At 31.8% G+C, this 25,712-nt stretch overlaps 3 protein-coding genes across 4 annotated transcripts; 2 read left to right on the top strand and 1 right to left on the bottom strand.

Moving 5' to 3' along the window:
• The first annotated feature begins 2,849 nt into the window (after nt 1–2,849).
• Nucleotides 2,850–10,378, top strand: LOC148602740 (uncharacterized). Its single transcript, XM_088551388.1, has 6 exons — nt 2,850–2,970; nt 3,614–3,684; nt 4,731–4,800; nt 5,801–6,067; nt 6,788–6,871; nt 7,889–10,378. Exons 1-6 carry the CDS (start codon nt 2,869–2,871, stop codon nt 8,048–8,050), a joined length of 756 nt encoding a protein of 251 aa, XP_088407514.1. The 5' UTR covers nt 2,850–2,868; the 3' UTR covers nt 8,051–10,378.
• Nucleotides 10,379–13,459: 3,081 nt separating this feature from the next.
• Nucleotides 13,460–16,351, bottom strand: LOC148602739 (enkurin-like). Its single transcript, XM_088551387.1, has 4 exons — nt 16,176–16,351; nt 15,309–15,454; nt 14,742–14,971; nt 13,460–14,131 (listed from the first exon to the last, which is right to left on the bottom strand). Exons 1-4 carry the CDS (start codon nt 16,250–16,252, stop codon nt 13,817–13,819), a joined length of 768 nt encoding a protein of 255 aa, XP_088407513.1. The 5' UTR covers nt 16,253–16,351; the 3' UTR covers nt 13,460–13,816.
• Nucleotides 16,352–16,373: 22 nt separating this feature from the next.
• LOC148602738 (homologous-pairing protein 2 homolog) lies at nt 16,374–25,572 on the top strand. 2 transcript variants are annotated; one of them, XM_088551390.1, is made up of 9 exons: nt 16,374–16,457; nt 18,078–18,172; nt 19,159–19,248; nt 19,887–19,998; nt 21,163–21,233; nt 22,304–22,378; nt 22,769–22,822; nt 23,443–23,502; nt 24,394–25,572. In XM_088551390.1, the coding sequence occupies exons 1-9, from the start codon at nt 16,433–16,435 to the stop codon at nt 24,448–24,450; spliced, it is 639 nt and encodes a 212-aa protein (XP_088407516.1). In that variant the 5' UTR covers nt 16,374–16,432; the 3' UTR covers nt 24,451–25,572. The 2 variants fall into 2 exon arrangements, with proteins under 2 accessions (XP_088407516.1, XP_088407515.1); XM_088551389.1 differs by lacking the exon at nt 16,374–16,457 and adding an exon at nt 16,589–16,958.
• Nucleotides 25,573–25,712: the final 140 nt, after the last annotated feature.

Below are 25,712 nucleotides of genomic sequence, written 5' to 3'. Positions count from 1 at the left end.
CATCCAGACAAACTATATCAAATATATTAAGGTACCGACTATTTTTATACTGAGGGGGTGGGGTGGGGGGATTATTTTGATAAAAAAAAAAAAAAACATATTCCAAATTTTAGCCATTTTTTCCCCTTCGCTTTGGACAGAAACAAATATGATTCAATATTCACTCCATTACAATGCATATTTTCAAAAAAAATATGTAAACCATATTCTATTTTTTTTTCATTTAATCGAATTAGATATTTCTCTAAACCAAATTCATTTTTAAAACATCTATAAAACTGTCCCTTATAAGATGTTGAAATTTCATTATTCCATCTTGCAATAAAGTGATCTGATAAAATCTGCTTAAAATACAACTTCTTTTGATAAAAATCTGATTGATTCACAAAAATATACACAAGACAAGTATTGTTAAATAAAGATTTTATACAATTAATCCATTTGAAAGAATACTGATCATTAGGGTTCAACATAGTTTATAAAGATTACTGCTTAATTTATATTCATTAGACATAAGTTTGCTCCAATAAAATGCCATTCTCATTTTTCCAGTGGCAATCTTCGCAATTCTCCATAGACACAAACATTTGGAGTAGTATTTTGTACTTTTAATATTCGCTTACAATATTTTAAATGTACATGTTCAATCAATTTCAAATTTTCATAGCCCCAGACTTCACAACCATATAATAAAATTTGTTCGATAACTGAATCAAACATTTTTAATTATAAGTCGATTGGAATATTTTCATTTCGTATACATCTATAAATAAAGTGTTAAGCTTTCTGTGACTGATTTATCATTTTCTTTCTAGTTTCTATAAAAGAATCGTTATACTTGATTACAATACCTACATATGAAAAAGTATCAACACGTTCTAAATTTTCACCATATAAAGTAAATAAAAAATCATCCTTGCACTTTCTTTTACTGAAAACAATAACCTTTGTTTTAGAAGCGTTTACTACAAGCTTCCATTTATCACAGTATGACTGAAAAATATTCAAAGATCTTTGCATGCCTTCTTTTGATTCTGATAAAATATCTGTATCGTCGGCATACAAAATCACAAATAACTCAAATTAAATATGGAGTTCTTGCTATAACCTTGGTTCCCTTGATTACTCATTCACTAAATCTAGTCCTGACAGTATCTAACCCTTGACCTTCTAAACTTTTAAAATAATCCTCTAAATCATTCAAAAATAAACAAAAGAGAAAAGGAGAAAAATTTTTGCCTTGTCTGACACCTGTTAAACATGGAAAGAAATCCGATTCACAACCATTATATCTAACACATGATTTGATCCCATGGTACATATTATAAATCACTTTGAAACACTTCCCTTTTATATCATAATTTTGCAGCTTTTCCCAAAGACAAGACCTGGAAACAGAATCAAACGCCTCTTTAAAATTAATAAAAGTACAAAAAAGTTTCTTTCCAAATGCAAAATATAATTCTACCAGAGCATGCAATACAAAGATGTTGTCAACTGTAGAGTAAAGTTGATCGTAAGTAATGGCGTCACAACCTAAAATGGCATTGTGACGTCATAATTTACTATCAATTTCACACTTACGACTTTTCGTGAACTCTAGATATCAAAATGCGACATGCGCCTCTTACTCTACTTGTGTTCGCGTAATTTTGTGGTGCTAGTTTTGTATTTCTATACACGTCACTTGGGTGATATAAGATATAAAAATATTATAAAATTCATAGTACATGTACAAACATGTCTGATAAATACCAGGCTGTACATCTTACTGCAACAGTGAAAGGAACAATTTCATTCACAGGAATTGTGCACGGATTTAAATAAAAAAAATGTATATTTCCACACAAGATCCCAATGAAATGTGATCATGGCCATATATTCAAGACATGCATGATTATATATGTTGCAGTGAAAAAAACGTTCATTCTAATATGACGTGCTTCAAAGCTCTTTAGACCAGAGCCATGGTAAAAAAGTAATAAACACATGACCTACATTTCGTGCAACACATAGGCTGCGTCTATTCAAAAATATGAAGAAACTAGTCTTATTAAAATTGAAATAAATGACGGAATATTAGAATTGTTGTCACGGGCTGGCCGTTTACGTCGTTATTTAACCCCTCGCTATCGCTCGGGTAAAAAAAAATGCGACACAAATGGTCAGCCCTTGGTAAAATGGAATTACAGTGATTTATTTCCTAAAGTAATCAGTTATGATGTGATTAAATTATATTCACATTATGTAACGTGTGCAAGTCTCATGAGTAAAGGAATTGTGGGAGAGGCGGAGGCTAGCGTAAAAATGCTGAAAATTTGTTTGAACATATAATAGAAACTTTTTTTATGTCCGGGCTAGTTCTTGTAGAAGTATACTTGATTTATTGTATTACAGCATTTGTGTTTATCCATTTGGGGTTTCCGTCCGTCTATAAATAGAAGTTTTAATTTTCTTTGACAGAAAACATTTAATTGTTTTACATTGTTTTGGAATGGTCTTCATTAGAGAAAGGAAAATTAAACTGAAAATCACAAAAATGTTGTGCATGTTAAAAAGGGGGCATGAGAAGCACCATTGGTCCTGTTGCAAGTACTCGGTGTGGACTGGGACTAATTAATACAACAGATTTATTCATATATAATCCCTGGTGTGGATGATTTTACAATTAAGGACTAAAAGTGTTTAATTATGATTACATTGATAGATAAGCATCGATATTAGTTCAACCAGATATTTTATTTATAATCTGTGATTATTTGAAGGATATCTTGATTATTTTTTATATTTTAAACAAGGGGACGAAGTTGTATGAGGACGATGCGTCACATACTCTAGAGTTACCTCCCATAGAAAACAAGAAGAAGAATGGCAGAAGTTCTGGAATCGCAGCTTGAGATTCTTGTCAATGAAAATGCATTTCTGAAAAAGTATTTCGCCCTGAGAAAGAAATGTGAACAAATCCAGCAGGTCATTTTTTTTTATATAAACCCTTTAATTTATAAAAAATATGACTTGTAAATGTCTGTAAAAGTGTCAGTAATATAAATTTTTAGCAGATTTTAATTCATTTATAGAGCGAGCTTTGCTCGCATGTAAGTTAATTACAATTAAGATTCGATTTGTATTTAATCATCGAAACTAGTGAATGTGTCCTAGACTGGTGTGGTTCTTAATTGCTTTTACCAAATGCATGAGAATGGAGCTGTCATGATGTTGTTTTTAAACTCCAGATTTTACGTGCACAAACCGGATATTGATAGTTTTTCTGGACACAAGTATGTTGATCCCAGTTGACATTACAACCATTTGTGCTCATGAAGGAAGTATTTTACCTTACCAGAAGACCTTCAAGAAGTCATGCAGTTTGTCTGTTGGCATAAGATCCCATGAAATTAAAATAATGATTAAAAAATTACTTTTCGTTAACTTCTTGTCAGCACAGTACATGTTTATAAACTTACAAAATGCACATGTAGCTAAAACACATATTAATTATTCAAAATATATGAAGGATTCATAGTCCATCAATTCCAGGTGAACAGAATTTTGATACCAGGACCATTTTATAGGCTTCAATCCAAGTCTTTAATCAATCAATCTCTTCTTTCAGGCTAACGAAAAGATTGTAAATAGAATCCAACATGTGAAGAAAATGGTCAAAAGGTATAAAAGAGAGAGAAGGTAATTTTTCTATACATTTTTGTACATGTAGCCAAAGATTATGTACAGAAATTTACAATAACACAAAATTCAAATCCCCTTTAACACTGACACATCATTCCTAAGATGTACATATATGTTGCACATGGTAGAACTGTTTGTTGCTGGATTCAGCTTCTTAATTTCATTTTTTTTGGATATGAATGAGTATTTCAGGCATAATATTTATTTTTTTATCTTGGTCTTCCTATGAATTTGGAATTTGGATATACATTGTAATTCTGCTGATGCGAGATATTTTTTCATGAAACGTGTATAGCATACATACATGTTCAATATTTATATTTCAATGGTATTGTTTATTTTATTGTGAAGTCATGATCATGAAACGTATACATGTATGTAAGCATTACACGAAGGCTTGGAATCAGATGTGTTTTTGTACTCCTTCCTATGATCTTCACATGTGGCAATGACTTGAAATACTAAGTCATCTGCAGTTGTATTTTCATTTTTGGGAAGTTGAGTCATCTTGTGAGCTTCATATATATTCTACTGAAGAAGTCAGATATGTCAGAAAGGTTATTGCACAGGTATTTTTTATGGAAAATATCTGGTCATATGCATAGATTGTTCTAATTTCTTCAGATTGGAATTAAGTATGATTCGGCATAAAAAATCAGGCATGGGATGATTCATCAGATCTTAAGATACTTAGTGAAACTATAAATACATTTGTTAGGTCCTAAAATCATTCTTTCTATGTTCATATCCTTGGATCTTCTACTTATCGGGAACAGTTTTTTGATGCTTTTATTTTGCGTAACAGTGTCACTGTGCTAATGCAAATTTTGTACTACTGCTAACACAGATATCTTTCTGTTTTTAGCGCAACCTGGTGGATACAACAACTTTGATTCATGTTAGACTCTAATGCCGGCAAATTTTTAAAATGAAATTCTTCTTTCTGCATTCAATGTTATTTTTTGGTGTAGGGGAAATAACTAAGTAATTCAGAATAGGGGTACTTAACGTTATTGATATTTTATTTTGCTATTTTTTTCAAGGTTTCTTGCGAATAGATTAGATGACTATGGAGATAACTATAGGGATGTTCCTGTCCCAGTTATGTGGGAGGTAAGTTGTAGATGGGAAGATGAAATAGTTTGTATAGTGAAACCTGTATATAAACCAAAACCTCGTAGAACTGTGGTGTTGGTTGGTTTTGGAAGGTACAAAATGTATTTAAGTAGAACTCCAGCTAAGGATCATGCCAAATGTTATTCATGGGTAAAAAGCTTACATATTTTTATTTTTGATATTTTGTTTGAAATGTCATAGTAAACAGAAATTAATATGTGGTTTTTCATATAACCCATGCTCTTAGGGGATAAAAATTATATAGAATGCACTGTAGATTTCAAAATTAAGGGAGATAACTCTGTAAATGGCACTCAAATACAATAGAATCTACTGTATTTTCATTGTCGATTATCTCCCAAGAGCAGGCAGATTTGAATGAATAATTACACATTTCATAGTATAGACCTATAAAACAATAAAAATATGTAGCCTTTTTTGGGGTGTATTTTGCATGATTTTTACATAGACAGCTACTTAATTAACTCGGGTCTTAATGATTTATAGGTATCTGTAATAAATGTCAGGTTTATATAGGCTTATAATTTATTCAATGTTTAGTTTACACTGGTTTAACTGTACATATTTATGTAATAAATAGCCAAATCTAAAATACTGTTAACCATGTAATTTGTGTGACAGTTTTATTTTTTCGCTATTTTTGTGCCCAGATCTGTAACGAAAATTAAACTGGCACAAAAATTTTATTCGAAGAACATTATAATACAATTTGATGAATAATTGCGAATTTAAAACCGTGTGGAAGGAAGTTGATAGCAGAAACCACGAAAAAAAAAAGACCGTAAAATTTCCCGGTTTACGGTACCTAAAAAGTTGACATAAATATTTATTGCTGAAATACATTCAACACACCTAAACAAAAAGTGATGAGAAAGTATGGAGAAAATACATGATTTTTGACAGGCTACTACATGTATAAACAAAGAAGACAGAGCTTTGTCCATCTTTTGGTTTTATGTTAATTGTAATTTCACAGGAGGATAAACTTTTTGGTGCTACAGAGCCCTGTTCATCTTTCGCTGAGGTTGAAAAAGATCTTGTGTCTCCAACAACAGCAACTGAAAGAACAGTTTCAGAAATTCTGTCAAATATTAACCCGTTACTGAAGGCCCATGGCCTTGAACATATCCAGACCAAACCAAAGAAATGCAAGGCAGATTCAAATGCACCCAAGAAACCTGCCAATGCCTTCTTGTTGTTCTGTACTCAGCAGAGGTCGTCAGTTCAGGAAGAGTACTATAAGGTATAAAAAGTAAAAATGTGATTTTGGTTTTTAGGCCCTCCATAATTTCTTGAAAGTGTGTCCCTATGCATATTTATTATTAGCCATTTTAAATTTTGGAATTCTGAAAACGGTAGTTGACTTAATCTTTCCAAACTTGATCACAGTGTTGTTGACAATGAAGTACTACTGCAGATTAAAGTAATAGTGGCATGTATGGTGAATATTGTTTTAACAAATTTAGTTCATGTAGTTGTGGCCTTTTCTTCTTGAGGTGGTGGGAGGGCTGGGATTTTATCAAATTGATATCATAATTTTTTTCCACCATCAGCTGAGTTAAAACTTTTATTTGAAAATCTACAATTGGAGGAATATTGAATCGTAAAATTTTTTTCTGTCCATGGTTGAGTCAAAAAAATTTTTGCCTCAAGTTTTGAATAACTTTTATTTAATTTTTTTTTATCCCAGCCCCACCCCCTCAATATAAAAATGGTTGGTGCCTAATGCCTATAAAATACTGAGGATAACTTATTTCATAGACTTAAAGTACAGTTTCTGACTTTTCAAGTGAATACATAGAGTCATACATTAGATAAAACAAATAAAAAATCCTGAAAGTTGTTCAGGTGAACACAAATACTCTTGCATGCAATTTTTTAAAAAGAAAATGATCTGTGCCTTACGTTGTATACTTATCTAAAAGTTATATGACTTTTTATAGAAAATGATTGTACTTTTCAGGATAAGCATGAAGAGATCTCAAACCATGAACTGACTAAAAGACTTGCTCAGAAATGGAATAATTTAACATCAGAGCAGAAAAAGGTAAAACATAATGTGAATCTTATCTGATTTGTTCACATTTAGAAGAAGAGTTTATATTAACTTACATTGTAGTAGTACATGATACAAGACATTTTGTTTCAATAACCTCGGACATGACTGATGTAGAAGAGGGTGAACTACGCAAAAAACAAAACACAGATGGATACATGTTCATGTTTGATGGAGAAAATCTGACACCCAAGGTTAATATTTCAATTAACAAGGGTCTGTGGACTTAGAGAACAAATGGATTTCTGAGATTTCCTGGTCATGAATATTGTTGTGGAATTTTAGTCTTTTTTAATATGCAAAAAAATTGTATTATCTGAAGTTCTTTATTTCAGAACACCTGCTTGCGACTATATATTTGTTGTTACTAGATGTCATTAAAGATTTCATTGTGACTGTACAAACATTGCATGTTTTATCTCTCCATCAGGTGTCACATTGTTGAAAATATTATTCTCTAATTTTTAATCGATTTTCACACTTCTTGACCAGTGTGAAAAAAATATTTTTGTCTCCATGCAGATTCTTGTTCTCAAGTGCTGATTGGCTGAAATATAAAGGGGTGTTTGGTTGTTGTGTGATTGTATCACTTTGTCTATAAAATATCATTGGTAGAAAGCGAGGTTGTGACATTTATGACTTTTTTCTTCCATTACAACTGTTGATGTCATAGATAGACAATAGCTAGAATTTCTGCTGTGAGAATGATGCCTAATGAAGCCCAAGTTTTCATTTTGAAAAATTACAATGAATTGAATCTACAACATCAAGCTCAATGATATTAATTTCTCATATCTCAAGAAATAAATTTTCATAGTTTTAATATCTCAAGCAAGCCTTGCTATTAAAAGTAGGTAAAATTATTTCTCTAGATATGAGAAATTTCAATAATCAACTTGCTATAGTTGTATATTCTATATATAATTTGGCTCAGTATTGAGAATAGAAAATCTAACATTGTAGGTTAAAAATTGGGACATTATTTTATATTTTTGTTTGTTTTTATAGGTTTATTATGACATGTATGAACATGAGAAAGAGAGATATGACAAGGAAGTTAAGGAATATCATGAAAGGGAATCCAGTCAAAGCGGCCTGACCCAAGAAGAACAAAGCATTATGGGAATGGAAGCTCAGAGTGCTGTAGATGCTTTGATGATGGACTCCTGATTCTGGAACATAATGGGGAATGATCTATGACAAGAGTCTCATTAACTGCATTTAGTTGATAATCAAAATACCAAACTGGTGTTTCATTTTACATGTATATCAAAAAGGCAGCATATGAAAAAAAATGCAAAATACTTATTGGCCATTGTTCATGCATAACAATTTGAAAGTTTTGATTTGTTTCTTCAAGAAGTTTTCATAGCAGTTAGACTTCATCATGTAGCAATTTTCAACATGTCATCTGCTTTTTTATTTAAAAGATAACATGTATCTCGAATTTAATTTGAAGATCTTTTTTTTTATGTAGAATTTTCTAGCGGCTGAAGAGGTGAAACAAAACATATGATTATAGTAACAATCACCATTTTGAGTTAAATCTGATTTTTGTTTTATCATGTAAACTATAGGTTTTGTTTTAGATATAGTATTTTAAGTAGCACTCGAGCTAAAGATCATGCAAAATGGGTAAAAAGCCTACAAATTTTGATTTTTGATATTTTGTTTGAAATGTCATAGTAAACAGAAATAAACGTGGTTTTTCATATAACCTGTGCTCTTAGGAGATAAAAATTAAATAGAATGCACTGTAGATTTCAAAATTAAGGGAGATAACTCTGTAAATGGTGCTCAAATACATTAGAATCTACTGTATTTTCAATGTTGATCATCTCCTAAGAGCAGGCAGATTTGAATGAATAATTACATATTTCATAGTATAGACCCATAAAACAACTTAATTACAAAAATAAAAATATGTAGCCTTTTTTTGGGTGTATCACATTTTTCAGATTTTGCATGATTCTTTCAAAGACACTACTTAATTATGCTTTACTTACAACGAGTAACATATTTGATATCATGGGAAAAAAATGGTCTTCAAATGATTGAATATCAATTACCTGAGGAAATGTTTTATGCAGTTGAATGGACAGTTAACAATCGAAACTTTCTATCATTGTATTAGATGTAGGTACATAGAGATTCTCCTTCAATGTCAAGGGGATTACAAGATTTCTCTGCTTGAAATAGTGAAATTTTAGATTTTCAACCGACAAGCTTCAGCAAGTAGGTTATATCTAAATTTATCTATTGAGGTGGAGAAATCTTGTTATCCTCAGGAGCATTTTAGGAGAACATGATTATCCCATGAAATATGTAGAAATGTAAAATGGCGGGAAAACTCTCTCAGAAATTTGATCACTGCTCAATGGTTAAAAAGTCATGTGCAATTTAATTACTGGGCTTAGATTGGGAGAAATGTAAATTTGTGTTTGATAGAAAGTTTAATTCTCCTGGCTAATTGTGCACTTAATTATCTAGGTCAAGGTAATGATCATTCAATCAAAGCAAGATCAAACCTATTCCCTCACTGTGTTAAACTCTGTGCAGTATGCAATATATGTAATACTGAGATGTTGTGTATTGATAGTATTTACTTCATGTACTTGTTTCTGTGTTATTGTTTTTTTCTTTAAGAGTAGGATGTTTATTGTTTTGATGAAGTAGCACTTGATGTGTTGGCAGAAGCTTGTTTTCATTGTCAATTAGGAACGATTTTGTGGATTATTAGTCATGTTAATTAAAACTAATAACTTTAATAAGTAGTTTGTGTACTCTTCTGTTTGTATATCAATGTGCCTCCATCAACCAGATACTATGTATAAGGAATACTACATAATTTTATGACAGATAGACTCAGTGTCTATATATACATTTATTTGAAAAGTTGGCATTCTATTTCCAATATTCATGTGTAAATCTTATTTTATGCAGTTTAAGTAACTTTTTTTAAAAATATTTTTAAAACCTGAATCTTTATAGAGGACATAATATGCATTCATATAGGAAAAAAGAAGTTGAGGCTGTTCCAGTAAAATGTATGAGGGACATGGGGGCACTTTTATTCTTTGTATATGGGTGAGTGTTCAGGTCTTTTGACAAAATATAAAATTTAATACAAAACATCAATAGAACTTCTATGCGTGGCTCCCCTGGTGAATAAATGCCTGCCCCGGATACTGCATATCTTTTTATGGAACTGCTCTTAATATAAATAACATGTTGAATTTAAAACATCAGATACACTGTACTTCTATTTGAAAATTCATAGGTTTAAAAAAGGAATTAAAGACATTTTAGACAGTTGAGACTATTGTATTTAAATGGATTTACAACATTCGACTGAAATATGGAAAAAAAAGGTTCTTACAAGCTTTGTTAGTCAGACTGAATTAGCTATGACAAGTTAGTGGTTTTAAAAAGATTTTTAACAATTGAGCATTATATGCACAATGTAGGAATGTTTTGCAATAAAATTTCTCAGGCACATTGTTTTTGTTTATTTTCTTTTCTTTTAATATTCCCAGTTCAAAAGAGTCACTGCCTATTTAATCAAGTGTTTATCATTTTCATAGGCAAAGGAGGCAAAAACTTATTGGTAAGGGACACAAGACTTCACCGTGAAAGTTATTGGTATGGCATACAGTACCTGTCAAAATTATTGGTGCGGTTGGGGCAATACCATCCGTACCGTTTCCTACGCGTATGATTTTAGGCCACAGGCAGCCACACCAAACTTAATTTCTATTTAATTGGACAACACTATGAAAATATGGTTTATTTTCATTTTTGTCTTGCCTACAACAAGTTATGAAATGTGTGACTAAGGTATTGTGTTTCGGCATCCACATGAAGATTTTTATGCTGAGTTTTCTGATTAGTTTTAAAAATTTTAATGTGAACCACTTGTGCTTGGTCAATCATATTTGGTATGCAATTGCATTAGCATCATTAAATTGCAATTCCATATTTGTTTCCTGCAGATATCCCAAAAGTCACGATCCATTGACTTTGAAGTTAAAATTTCCTGCTAAAAATTTAATGTTCAATTTTCTGCTTTGGTCACTATAATATGAACAACTTGTGATAGGTCAATCATATTTGGTACATGTATGTTTAGTATCACTGCATCACAATTATGTTTTGGATTCATGCATATGCTCCTGCAGTCATGGTCAATTGACTTCGAAATTAAAAATTTCTTGAGCTTTTTAATGTTACGTCTGATTATGTAATTTTAATATGAACTACTTGCGCTATGTCAATCATATTTGATACATTGTTGCATTAGCATCAATTTATCACAATTCTGCATCTCTGTCATGTAAATGCCACTGCAGTCATGGTCTATTGCCTTAAAAATTTCTTCTTAAGGTTTTAATGTTAAGTTTTGTGATTAGGTCAGGGGCATCTGCATTATCATGACTACATAATAATTCCATATCTGTATCATGCATTTGTCCAAACAGTCACTATAAAATTTTATGGGACTGGACAGTGACCATGTGTAATAGACGAAACATGTCTTTGATAAGTTTAAAAGTTTTTCAACAAGCAAGTGCTTTCTTTTTGTCTGTTTGAAAAATATTAATTTTCTTCGAATGTTCTTTCCAAGATACTGTTTTTGTATGATTACAAATCATTTGCAAGTTGTAACATGTGTTGTCAGCCACTGCAACATTGTTGATCAATTCCATTTGATGTCAGCAGAACAGCTCTCTATGAAGTTGTACCACAGGTTATTAGTTTTTTGGTTGATGAGGTTATTGTTTAGGAATTAGTTGCCAGAAATTATGATTATGTTGTATGATCGTAACATGTTGTGATATGCTTAGTAATGATATCTCTGTATAGAAGTTCCGAAGGTTAAAAAATTAACTTTCATTTCAACAAAAAAAATTAATATCTAGAGGTCTTACACTGCTTGAAAATCCAACCTTGTATTTTGCATTTTAGTCCAAGTGTTTGAACTTTTAACAATAATACTGATTTATAATTTAAGTTAATATATAACAATATTTCTAATTGGTTAGTTCTCTTTGAGGAAACCAGGTTATTTTGTATAACCTGGCTTGGTACTACGTCATTAACATCAATTGGTCCGCACTCCCTGGTTCAAATAATCCCAAACTTAAAATGTTTTGATAATGAATAAATTATTATTTCAGGGTTTTTAACTTAAGTGTATAAAATTACAAACATTCCTTTAATAATATTCATATGTTCATGGAAGAAGGTTTGAATGAGAAAGCAAGATATTCCAGAACCTGCAATCATTCTTCCTGTTGACTCCCAACTTTATTAAAGTTTTAGTTGTAGGTAGTAAATGAGGGGCTTTGCACCCCTCCCATAAGTCCTGTGTTCCTCGGAGTGTATCTCCTCATAAGTTCTAATTGCTCTGATGAAATTTTGATATGAAATGTTACCAAGCCACCTCTGTATGATATGAACAATGCTGATAAATTAAAGTGCAATATAAAGTAGGTGTATTAAAACATTTATAAAAATTTGAGGTCTATGGTTCATTTAATTTCACTTTAAGGAGGTAGACCTAGGTAAGGGGCATAACTCTTAAAATCAGTGATATGTTGGTATCATATTCGATTTCACCTAAGCCTTTCAAGCTTTCAGTTGAAACAGAATGAAATCAATCCAAGTTACTTTGATGCTTACATGCTGTTGATCATGATATAAAGAGTCTGAATACAAACGTTCCAATGATTTTAGAGTTGTGTATTTTACCTTAGGTCTACTCCTTAAGTGCCATCCACTTGTGCTTCTTTATTTTCAGATCCAAGCTAGAACACAATTATGAATAAAAAGATGTATGCCAGTTTTGTAGACTTATCTTATGGATTTTTCAACTTTGAATCTTATTTCATATTACTTGTTTGAATACAAGAATGTTTGAAAATGTTAATGCTATAGCAAATATCTTGGACTTTTCACAGTCTTGTGATTAATGGCATGTTTTGGCCTTTCAAACAGACTATGTTTTGCCTTTTTTGTTTTGTCCTTGTCAGCTTATGTGTTCAATATATTTATACATATAGTAACCCTTATGATATTCCCCTATTTACTGGAACTCCATTTTTTTTCTTTTAATTCATGTACATTTTACTCTAAAGACACATCATGGCAATTATCTTGGGATGGGCCCTTTCAATGTATGGGAAAATGTGTCGAAATAGAATTAAACAGGTCATTCATTTTACTGGGGTCCTTGATAAGGCACCAAAATACATTGTTTATTTGTGCCTTATGACAGTATTAAGGGATTTCTGGCCAATTGAAAATTTGCAAGGGTCCATCTTTTTTTTCAATGTCCCACTGAAATCCTGAATATTTCCATAGGCTCCTATATGAATGGGCCTATAATGATCTAAGGCCAGCAAAACCCCTACATTATAATCTCAAGTACAAGTATATTTATACCAAGTTTCATAATCATATCCCAAGTTCTAAAACAAACCAATTAAAATTGCCAACCAGACACACATATGGGCACTACTAGTCAATATAGTATGTGTTGTAATACAGAGTATGAATACATTAAAAGAAAAAAAAAACTTAATTAAAATTTTAATATAATATAAAAACACCTGTTCGCATAGTGAATAAAATAACATTTACTTTGGGAACAAGTTTTTGTTAAATACATTATCTGTACAATGAATAACTAAAATTCATGTTCAACAAAACAGGGACATATTTTGTTATCACAGAATACATCACTTTTACATTTCTCAAAATTTTTAAAACTGTGATATATTTTTACATTGTTGGTAATTTCTGGTGAAATTTAACTTATTTTATTGGAGAATTTTTTGAAATTTATAACAATGATGTTTTTTTAGCACTGTCTTTTTCATTCACCACGTAAGAATATTCAAGTTCTTCTACTAGATTCATATTTAAAGATTTTAGTTATGCAACATAGATAACACTGTGACGTTCAATGGTTTCAATGTCTCTTTCCAGTTGTTTCATTTCAGCTTCCATTCTCTCTTTCCTATTTTTCTTAGGAGCGGTATCAGTGACCACTGATAATCCTTGGTATTGATCATGAATTTCTTCCCAATTTTTCTTAAGTCCTTGTAAAATTGCCTCTCTTTCCACTGCTGAAAGTGATCTCATTGCTCCCCTCCTGAAATGTTCAGCCACGTATGCATCATATTCCTCTTGTGCTCTTCTCATTTCTTCCTTTCTTTTTTCTAAGTATTTTGGTGTTTCTCCGAAATCCTGTTAGAAATACAACATGACATTTAATTTGCATACAAAGAAAAAAAGCATGTCATGTTTACGTACTATTGGCCAATCTCCTGAAAAGAAACTTTTCATTTATTGAAAAGAGCAACATAGCTTTGGCAGAAAAAAATACATCTATGTTGCCTTTGAAAAGCTAGAGGACATGTCTTTAGCACATCTGTACCCAATTCATAAGGGCATGCTTCATACATTCTTTGTGAAAAAATGTTATGATAATGTGTTGTATTCTGTATCATTGCTTCTAAAAGCCTTCCAATGTACAATACATAATTGAGTTATTGCATTAGTATATGAAAAGTGGATTTTCAATTTCCTATTTGATGTCAGAAGAATACACCAAAAGAATGTACAGTGCAATTCTTTGTTGAAGGCTATCCCATACATTTGGGTAATTAAATGGCAATAAAACAAAGAAAAAAGTAATCAATTTACTAGAAAATTGATATTTTCAAATCACAGCGTTTTCTAAAATATCCTTTTTGGATCCCTTGATTTAATGTCTTTTCACACCATCTGTTTTTCTTTCTTAGTCTCTTCATTCCAAGACTAATTCAGTCCTAATATCTGAAAAACTGAGGTTTACCTTTCTGTGAACATAGACTGGTTCCAATCCCGATGGTTCCAATAAATTTTTATCTCCCTTTCTTGTGTCAACATAGATTTTTGCAGGAACTTTAGGTACTGATGTAATATTTTGCACAGCATTGTTTGTGATGAAGTTCTTTGATGTCTTAAGGCCCATTAAAGGTTGATCTTTGGTTGTTGGAACAGGTGGTCGTCTTCTAGTCTCATCTGGATAATGGAATTCTCTCCCTAAAATGAAAATATTGAATGTAAATATATGATAATGAAGTGCTCACAAGTGATTATATTATGGAATCAAAGTCATGAACAAAGATATGTTTAAAGGCTTAACCATCCCTACACTTCAAGACTTGTGAACTCAAGAGTGAGACTATCCAAAATGATGATTGAAAACAAACACTAGTACACTGATTATTACTTTAAGTACATCAGGGTTCAAATTGACCAAAAATATGTTGTAGAATTTTTTCAAAGATTTGAAAACAATATTATGTATTAAATACTGTCACCTTCTCAATATTTAACTGTTCACAAAAACCCTAAATTTAGGAAAGATTGTACTTACTGTCTGGTAAAACTGGTTCTTTTTCTCGTTTCTTCATAAAGTTTTCTGGGTCCCTGACAGGAACTTTAGCTTGCCCCATTGTTTTGTGATCACCTTTGCTTTTAACATACTCTTCCTTTGCTGTATCTCTGAATTTTGAGACATGTCTAAAAGAGAAAAAAAAATGTGATTTATGTTAGCCAAATTTTCTGCAATAATGTAAAGATGTGGTGGTCATAAAAAAATATATTCATGGTTGAATCCAAGCAGAGATTACTAATGCCTGTGGTGTGAAAAGATGGAACGGACCAAGTTAAATTTGATTCCAGATTTATTGGGGTATGATCTGACGTTTTTTATGAACTTGTGTTTCATGTTGTACATTGCACCTGCATAATAAAATATCAATATTTTATGTTGTAAATGATAGTGATGTCTAAAAATAGTAAAACAAAAACTGAGGGTATGATATACAATGTAATATTGGTCCAATAAAAAGGTCTGCAAGGTGGCAAAAAATGGATTTACATGAATTTACTCCAACTGATCGGATTTCATGTCATCACAACAAACATGTAAAATGCAGAACTATGATTTGAACTGACGAAGAAGCTCAAGGAGTAAGTGGCATGAATTTCAATTTCTCCAGTCTCACTTAATTCAGTAATATTTTATTCATGAACTGTTCAACTTTGGAATAATTGATATGCATTATTCTTTTAAAACTTCAACATATACACGAAAAAGAATAAAACTACTTTGATTTCATTTTATCAAAAAGGTAACATTCAGCAAATGTATATACAGTAGATGACATTATTGACATAACTAAGCTAACTTTGTTTTTTGTTTGCTTTTATTATAGTTTTTTAACACATGAAATCCTACCTTGGAGGTTTTTCCTTCTTAATTTCTGCTTCTGGAATTAGATTGTAAATAGTTGGCTCGTCGTCCCGTGTGTACATCTTGCTTGATCTGTTTTTATTCTAACGTACACTGTGTTGTTGAATATAATAAATAATAGATCGAGGTGACGGTATCCAGGAAGTGCGTCATCAAGGGGGACACAACTCTAGTAAACAGGAAGCAGTTGTCTGCTCTTGGATAACTCCCGCCAAACTTCAAACGTAAACAAATGCAAAAACATGAGTAAATCTAAAGAATCTCTTGGTATCAATGCGTTAATAAGTATAACATAGAATATTATATGCAGATATACTATTATATCTTTACTGTACTTTTTTGTATATCTGAAAAGACACTAATAATGTTAATGTATCATACGTCGTGTAACTCGCTGTAAGCCCACTGCGGGCACTGGAACCTGAAATCTTTAGACATTTTCAGGCTGAAATGTTTAGCCCATAAGCTAGATCTTCTTTATATATTGTCTATATATACGCTCCCTGTTAGTGTTTTCTGTCTTTTCTTACAAAATTCTAAAAGGCTAGCAGGAATAACGGAGGACTGAATAGGATTCAACTAGACGGAAACTAGAGAAGTACACATCATTTCACAAACCCAGATCAATTTTTACTAGCCACTACCTTTGGGCTAGTGGTAATCCCTCTAGGGAAATATTTTTTGTGTTTTGACCACCGTCGATGTTGTGGTCAAAACAAAAAATATCTTGGCACAGAATCCCAAAAGGGATTAAGCTACTGGCTAAAGGTGAGCACTGGTCACTCTTTGTGTAATTCTTTTTGGAATTCCGTGTTAGGAGCTATGGGCAACCAAATCAGAATATGACTCCGGATACTGAATCCCATAAGAAATTAGTGTTTGTGGACCATAAATTGGCAATACTAATAATCTTTTATGCATCAACAGTCATAGAAAATTCATCATATATATTGAAAATGCAAGGTTTATTTCCCACAGTTTGAAAAATCCATGTTTTGGCCTTAAAATGGACGAAATAACTTTTGCATTACAGTGTATGCAATTTTCAGGATCCAATAAACAATGAATCACACATGCACAAACATACATTTGTACATGTAACAAAAATTGAATTATCACACCAAAAAATAACCAAAGCAAAACAAGAAGAATCCTTATTTCATGTTGAATAAAGAAAGGCTTTCACTGTGCAGTGATTAGGATTAAAGGGGGCCCTGTGATTTATATCACATTCCTGCTGAAAAAGTCCCATTAAAATCAGAATTTTTTTCATAGAATGTTAAAGAATGGCCCATTGAAGTTCTGAAAATCATTAGAAGTGGCCCATTCTTAAAATTTTAATCCCATTCACTGATTGTGTTTCAAAGTGAAATTTTTATTTTCCTGTTTTGCTGATAACTATTGGTCACTTATCTAAAGTCATCTGTCTTGGAACACTGCTTAATTATAACTTAATCACATCATTATGTTATTAGTTTTTACAGAGTGACTAATTTTGTGTAAAGAAAAGATTTGCTAATTAAATCAATAGATTATGACACTAATTAATGTAATGACTGCTTTTTGTGATGATTGATAAGTTCTGTCACTGTGTGTGATGTTGGAAGCTGGCAATAATATTGTGTTTTCATTTGCATACATTTTTTGTATTATACATGTAATTAAATTGGCAATTTTGTAAATGAGATAAGTGTTGAAATTTAAGAAAAATTTGTGATGAACTTTTTTTTTTTTTTAAATCATACACGCATGAAGGAATTGTGTAAAAAGTGAAGAAATTTCACCAAGAAGAAAAAAAGAACAAGGTTTCACACACTACAGTATACATGTACAAAGCATGTACATTGTAGTGTACATACTATGTACATGTGATTTGTTTATTTACAGCTATCTCTGCAGTTCTTGACTACCTCAACAAACAAAACAGACCTTACAGTGTCATAGATATCCTAAATAATCTTCACAAAGAACATGGAAAAACTGTAGGTACATTGGACATGTATATGTATTTTTGTGAATTGTTGGCCCATCCAAATTGTTCATGGGTTCATATGCACTGGTCCGAGGTCCAGGGGTGAGGACCGTTGAAATTTTGTTCACCTTGGTCCTAAGCCTACAAGTACATGTACCAATTTTCTACATTTGTACATGTACATTTTTTACTGAAGACCATTCAATCTCTTCTTGTGGACCTTTCAGTTGTACATAGACATGTAAGATTCTAAAAACTGCAGGACTTTCATTCTTGAAAGTAAATTTGAAGTCTTGAAAGGTTTGGAGAGTAATTCAACTACTTGTTAATTTCCAAGTATGTTCCTGTACAATAATATATGTAATAATGTGGTATGAAACTGTACAAACCCAAATTATTATTATTATTATTTTTTTTTTTAAGATAATCACCACATGGTTACGTGTTACATGCAGAAATAGTAGCAGAAATGTACAATTTTTCTATTATGATATACATGTACAAATATATTCTTGCTGAGTGGATTTGAAAAGAAATGGCTTACAATTAAATATATAACAACCACCATGGTAGAACTCAGAAACAATATACATACCTACGTGCACTTTAAAGTAATTTTCAGTGTAACCAAGAGTACTGACCTACATATATAATTAAAAAAAAAAATTTCACACAGGGAACATTCAGTATATCACTGCTATCTATATAATAAACAAATATATTCACTTTTAAAAAGTGAATGCATAGGCTTGTGGTAAAATTCTTTGAATATTATGAATCTGTTGTTAATATGTATACAATGTAGATATCATTTTTCAGTTTATAGAGAAAAATATTAGATATTACTATGGACTGAAATCTGAAAATGTTTTTGCCATGCATATACATGTACAGTATAAAAGAATAAGGTGATTTGGTGGGGGAGGGGGTTGAGGCAAGTTTTTGTTGGTTTAATGTTTTAAACACTATAGGTAAATTTAGTCATTGTATTTGTAGGCAATTACAAAGGCATGTGAGATGTTGACTGAGCAAGGAAAAATAAAAGAGAAAGTCAATGGAAAACAGAAGTGTTATTTTGCTGATCAGGTAATCTTAGGCAAAATGTCACTCTGTTTACTGCTACCATACCAGTCGTATTTTTTTGGCCTACCTTCAACTTTTATTAGCAATTTTTGCTACAACACTGTTTAGTCTAGATTGTTTACAAATTAACTCAATGTAAAATGTTTTAAAAAATAATGCCCCTATCTACCCACCCTATTTTTTTTCTTGCTGGTATCAGGAAACATGGCTTATTTTTTTTTACCTTATTTAAAAATTTCCTTTTCTGATGGTTCATACAACAAGGATGTAATGATAAACATTTACCTGGTACTGTATTGATTGATTGATTATGGTGTGCTTTTCTATTGCAGATATTTCATGCATTTCAAGAAAGGAATGTTTTTACCAGTCTGATATCCATAGAGCATATTTATTGTGTTAGCTCATAGAAGCATGCCACCCCAATCAGACATTGTTTTTGGGGCCAGCTGCAGCTTGCCCTGTGGTGTGAGGATTTTCTGGTCATTCATTGTAGACCTATGGGTGGCCTTGGTCTTGACATTTTTCATCCTGGTGGGATTGTTGTCTCTTTCACATTATTCACCATATTCATTCTAGTTATGCATTATCATGACTCAGAGACAATCAGTCATCACTCATTCGTTTTACTTGTGTTTCAGTCACAATTTTCAGATGTTGATGACAATGAAATCAAGGAAATGGACATGAAGATAAGTCAACTAACAGAACTGGTAAAACAGAATCAGGAAGAGAATAGAAAACTTGACTCTGGTACATAGGTGTTAAGTCTTCTGCTTTTGGTGGGAGCCTCCATATTTCATCATTAATTCAAGTCTCCCGCCTGTAGTGGAATATCTCCCATCTTACTGGAATTTTATGCTTAAATGTAATAAATTACTTTAATTCTTGTCAAAACATGCTGTGAAAACAAAAATTCTCCCTCTTTGAGAAATTTTGAGATGGAGATCTGTTTTGATAGAATCTTCTATGGTTAACACCTTTATTTCTGATTTCAACAATGCTGTTGCTTATTTGTTGTACGGTTTAAGTTTAAATGATGCATGATCTTACATATTTACTTACTGCCCCTTACACCTGATTGCATGTAGGGCAGCAACAAAGGATCTCCATCCGTGGCGGTCTTTGGCCATCCTTTCAACAGTTTTCTAGGTTTGGACTCTGTCCTTCATCTCAGCTTCTATGGTTCTCCTCCATGTTGTTTTAGGTCTCCCTCTCTTTTGCCGTCTGGTGTCCAGTGTAAGGCTACTTTGGTATGAGAAGTATTGTCTTTTTTGATGACATGGCCTATTCACTTCATTCTTCTTCTCAACAGTGTTGTTGCCATGTCACATGATCACAAAAAAAAATGTTAGATGTAAAAATTATGCTTACTTTTATTATGAAAAGGAACAAAATGTTATGCATACTGTGAAAGAAGTTTGAAAAATAAGATTTTTTTGTCATGTGTTATCATTACAGAAAAACAATTGGGAGATATAAAATCTCAAATACATGGCCGAAATGTGAAAAGAGGAAACAGAGACAAAAAACATATCCTATGAGGACAACAGAATAAAACTCAATTACATATACAAACTGGACATAAGGAAAACAAGACAACGCGAAAAAACTGAAACACTAGCAAATATGAACTCTCACCAAAAATTTAAAAAAAATACAGTGACATCAGGCCTTAGTTTCATAAAAAAATCTCAAGTTGAGAATTTCCTAGTCCTTTGTTTTTCCTCGCATCTTCAGTTTCAAGTGATCTGTTGGTCGAATTTGAGCTGAGGAAGATTTTAGGAAAGTCTCGATTTGAGATGTTTTTATGGACCCAAGTGCACCAGAAGGGTCAGTATATCATGCTTTACCATTAACTATAGCCACCTCTCAGATAGATTTGCTTTTGTAAATTGTTTCTTGTCTATTTTCTAGAATTAAAGGGTTTGAACAGCTCTATATCTACAGAAGATGCAAAAAAAGAGTTAGAAATGCTTGGACATGAGGTCAGAATTCAATTATAAGATACTTATATAAGGCCATGCTAAATCAGTACCAAGTTCATCTGATTCTTGTCGTGGTTTCAAATGGCCGAAAAGGTGTTTTATTTTTTGCTTCGATGTTTGTGGAACTGCCTTTATTAGATTCAAATGTTTAGTAAAATTTGTTATGCGACTTTGTTAAGGTTAAAATATATAAACATTCAACGGAGGCAAATGCAGGATATCTGCTTTGGTGGGTAGGCAATAATAGAAATTAAGTGTCTGGCCAAGCCAGGTAAAAAAAAAGTTATGGAGGTAGAATTTGCAAAAAATCAAGATTTCCTGCAAACAATTTTTCCCCGCAAAATTCATGGGGGAGTAGATACTCTGACCCATTGTCTTTGGATCAGTGCTTGATAATCCATAAGAATTTCAGCAGAAATGATGCAAAGAATATTTAATTGGAAGCTTCATTTTCCTTTTTATAAATAACATGGATTTTGTTTCACAGTTAAAAGTAAAGAAAGGTTTAGAAGAGTGTGCGTAATTTACATGTATTGTCGTATTATATGACCCCAAAAAATTTGCAGTAGTCTATTGGTATGGTGGTGTCATTGTCCAAAGACACTTGATTTTCATGTGATATCTTTAGTTTTGGCAGTCCAATTGTTATGAAATTTTTATAAACTATTAGTAGCCACTAAAGGAAGGTTCCTATGTAATTTTGAGGTTATAGCCCGTACTATTAATTATTTAGGGGCCAAAAAGGGTAAAAATAGGCGTTATATTAAAACCCATGTAGAATGTTTTTCTACTGGTAAACAAATGCATCAGATTTTATGCATTTTGGACCATTTTCATGTTATAAGGGATCAAATGGGCCATACCCGAAGGAATTGACTTATTTATTTTTGTATGATTTTGAAAATTTTATTGTGGTGTCCATAATGCATTGTGAGTCCTTATGCTTAAGTGTGTCAAAAAGAAATATCGTGTCCTCGCATGCCCCAACTGTTCAGGGTTTGACCATTTTGGTAGTATTATGTTGTGCTCGGTGAAGCTTTTTATTTAAACTATTGTATCGACTTTTTCAGTGTGTGAAATGTAAAGAAAAACTAGCTGTTCTGAAAGGAGGTGCAGTACAGATTTCCCCTGGGGAAAAAGATAGGGTATGATAATAAAAGTGTCTGTCTATGTTAAGATAAGGCAGATAGTGAAACATGGTCAGAAACAAATCCACCATTTTTGACATAGAAATTATTCATGTTAGGTAAGGTATAGGGTTTTTTTTTTTTTTTTTTTTGCCATCAAATGGGCAATTTTATACTTTGCAGTATTTAATGTTGTCACATTTATCCTCTTGTACAAGAATTAGACGTAAAGAAGCATTGAAGTGTTTATGTGGGGTATATCTGGAATGTACAAAGTAGCTTCTATAGAAAAGTTTATATGATTCAACTTTAATAAGCGGTTAAAAGAAAAGTGACGATACAATTTGAAAAGTTATTACTGTTACATATTTATTACTTTATTTGTATATTTGTTTTCCTAACTTTCAGATTTACAAGTCAAGAGAAAAATTTGTAAAAGAATGGCGGAAGAGGAAAAGAATGGTACCTAAAATTTGTTCTATAAATACTTTAAAGTAGCATGTAAAATGTTTACTTTAGTTTGTTTCTTATTTGTATACAATAGTAAAGACAAATCTTTGGTAAAAGACTTTTTTTGGGTTATTGGATGGTTTAACGTCAGTAGATCAAACCTAATAATTTTTGTCCCGTAGATTTTCCTTATTTTTCTCAATGATGACCAACAGTTGTGAAACCTGATTTCGAGATAAGTTAATCTTAATGTGGTTGTTTTTTAACAATATATAAATTCTGTAGGGAATTTTCCTTAATTAGCAAACTTAGAAAACTTGTTTATAGGATTTTAAAAAAAAATGTATTAAGAACACTTATCTGATGTTCTTTTATATTTCAAAAAGAAAGTTTGTTGTAACTGAACTTTTTTCCTTGTAATATTCAAAAACTAGAATTACCGTTATGTTCCCCACCAATTATCTCCCCACTGAAAGAAGCTTTTTAAATGAAACTAATAGTAATTTTATCATTCTTAGTTTTACATACAAATGTAAAAAAAAAAATTCTCAAAAATGATTTACAATTATTTTTTTTACACTATCTCAAACATTTGCTCAATAAATAATGTAGAAGTTTTGTTTTTCTTTTAGGCTAATGACATATTAGGGGCTATACTAGAAGGATATCCAAAGACGAAGAAACAGCTTTATGTAAGTAATGATACAGTCAAAATACTTGTAATTTAGCTTGAGACTTGCTAGGACAGAATCCCTGTTTTTTTTGTTGTTTTTTTCTGTTTTTTGCCAACTTTCTTAATGTTCTTCTATTACCAGTCAAAGCAGTGTTTTACCAGCCCAAAACAGCCTCTGTGTTATTGTGTATGCCTCAGTTGGAGACCGTTGTGGGTCCTCAGCCAAGTTGGAAAAAAAGACTTAATATTGGTCGTAACTGCTTCTCTGCTAAGAATACAGGAAATTGGAGATAGAGTGATGGCTCTTAAATCTTTGAACTAGCACATCAAAAATCCTGTTCTGTGTGGGATTTGTACAAAGCAGGGTCTGTTCATTTGATACAATGTTCTTGTCTTGAAATGCATAAAATATCTGTGGTAGTTCTACAATCAATCTTAAAGGCTCAAATAAATTTTTATTGGCCAGGGTATCGGTGTTCATTTCTAGGAATGTTGGTAAAGCTACTTGAAGTTTGCAGTTCAATACTGATTAATTTCACCAAAGTTACAGGGGTTGAAGAATCCAAAAGGGTATTTAAGGGGGATCATGAAAACTGATTTGTTCAACATGTCATAGTTTTCCTGTCCTCTTTCGTCTACCGTGGACTTGACTTTTTATGAGCAATTCCCAGAAAAGTAGAAGACATTTACTCTACCGGTGCACCTGGTCCATGCTCCCTGATTTTAGTGGAGTCCGAGTTGCTTATTTCCTTTTGTTACTTTGTATGTATTATTGTAGTTACTTTATATTCTTTGTTTAGATTGTGTTTTCAATGTCTGGTCAGTCTCTGGATTACATTCTTCGATCTAGAATCTTGGTTCCCTTGATTACTATTTCATCCATCTTGATAAAGTTTTTATTGTTTTGCAGGAAGAGGTAGGCATAGAAACTGATGAAGAAATGAATGTTACCGTTCCGGACTTATGATTGTATTTTATCTTGTTATTAATCTTGTAATAAATTATTTCATTTTTGATCAGTGTTAAATGGCATAGGAATTGTGGTCTTTGAAGAAAAAAAATACAGCATAAATAATGGAAATATAGGTTTGTATTCTGCATATTGACCCTTGTTCAATTCATCAACATCTGGTCATGTGACCTGTCACAGTTCATTGAAAACTGACATGATTTTCTTCCATATTAAAGCAGAATTTAAGGTACTTTTTATTTATTGTATGTTTACTTCTGATTATGGAAATTTCTGCATTTTTTTGGTCAGCTCTGTATAACCACATATGTTGAAAATGAAAACACTTATTCAATCACCAGAAACAAGATTGTTTTTATGTCAACCCAATGTTACTGCTGTATAATTTTGCTTCAAACACATCAAAAGTATTCTCAGTACCAGTCCATATAAAATTCAGACACTGTTAATGGTAAAGTGATTATTGATGTAGAAAAACCCACCAAACAAATGATGCTTTTTCAGTCTATATATGCCATACTTTAACATAACAATAACCATTTCTGTACTTTTTAGGAAATTATACATTCATCTTTCACTACAATCAACCAAATGAAACCAAACCAAGGACAATAACTCTTGCCAAGTGCCATTTTCAGGTACAATCTATATATTTTTTTTAAAGCACAACAACCAAATGAAAAACTAAGACTCTAATTATGTGATCAGTTACTGTTTCTGAACAAGAATTAAAACAATTCGGTGGGTTTTTGACATTCATGAAACCCCTGCCTGTCTGATTTTTAGAAAGACTGCTACTTAAGAAACTTATTTTATGGATTTCACTAGATCTGAATTTAGTGAAAATTAATGAAAAAATAAATTGGTCAACAGTACATTTCATGCTTGAATGTAATGTTTTTTCCCCTTTTAGAATGTTTGCTTTGAGGAAAGGTTTATAAAATTTTGGAATAACGATATAGCAAGCATAGGCTTGAGGTCAAAGGTTGACACACAGAACTACCCATCAAGCTGAACCTTGTTCTTTGAAAATTTGATTAATGTACGAGGGACAATTTTCTAAACCTAGTTATGTCCTTGGTATTTCTGCATTTTTTAATAAAACAAATTTGCAAGTTAGACATTTTTATTTCTTTTATAAACCAAGCTATCAACAAAATATGAACCGAAAAATGCCATGAGCAAGCTTACTTAAAGATCCCCTGCTTAAAAATCGAGTGATCAAAACTTCTTCACCGCTTAGAAGCTCTGCCTAACGA

This window comes from Perna viridis, chromosome 11, assembly GCF_037379345.1.
Source record: "Perna viridis isolate PV_CMFRI_1.1 ecotype Kerala chromosome 11, ASM3737934v1, whole genome shotgun sequence".
NCBI classification, from domain to species: domain Eukaryota; kingdom Metazoa; phylum Mollusca; class Bivalvia; order Mytilida; family Mytilidae; genus Perna; species Perna viridis.
This window is presented reverse-complemented; position numbering and strand designations above follow the sequence as displayed.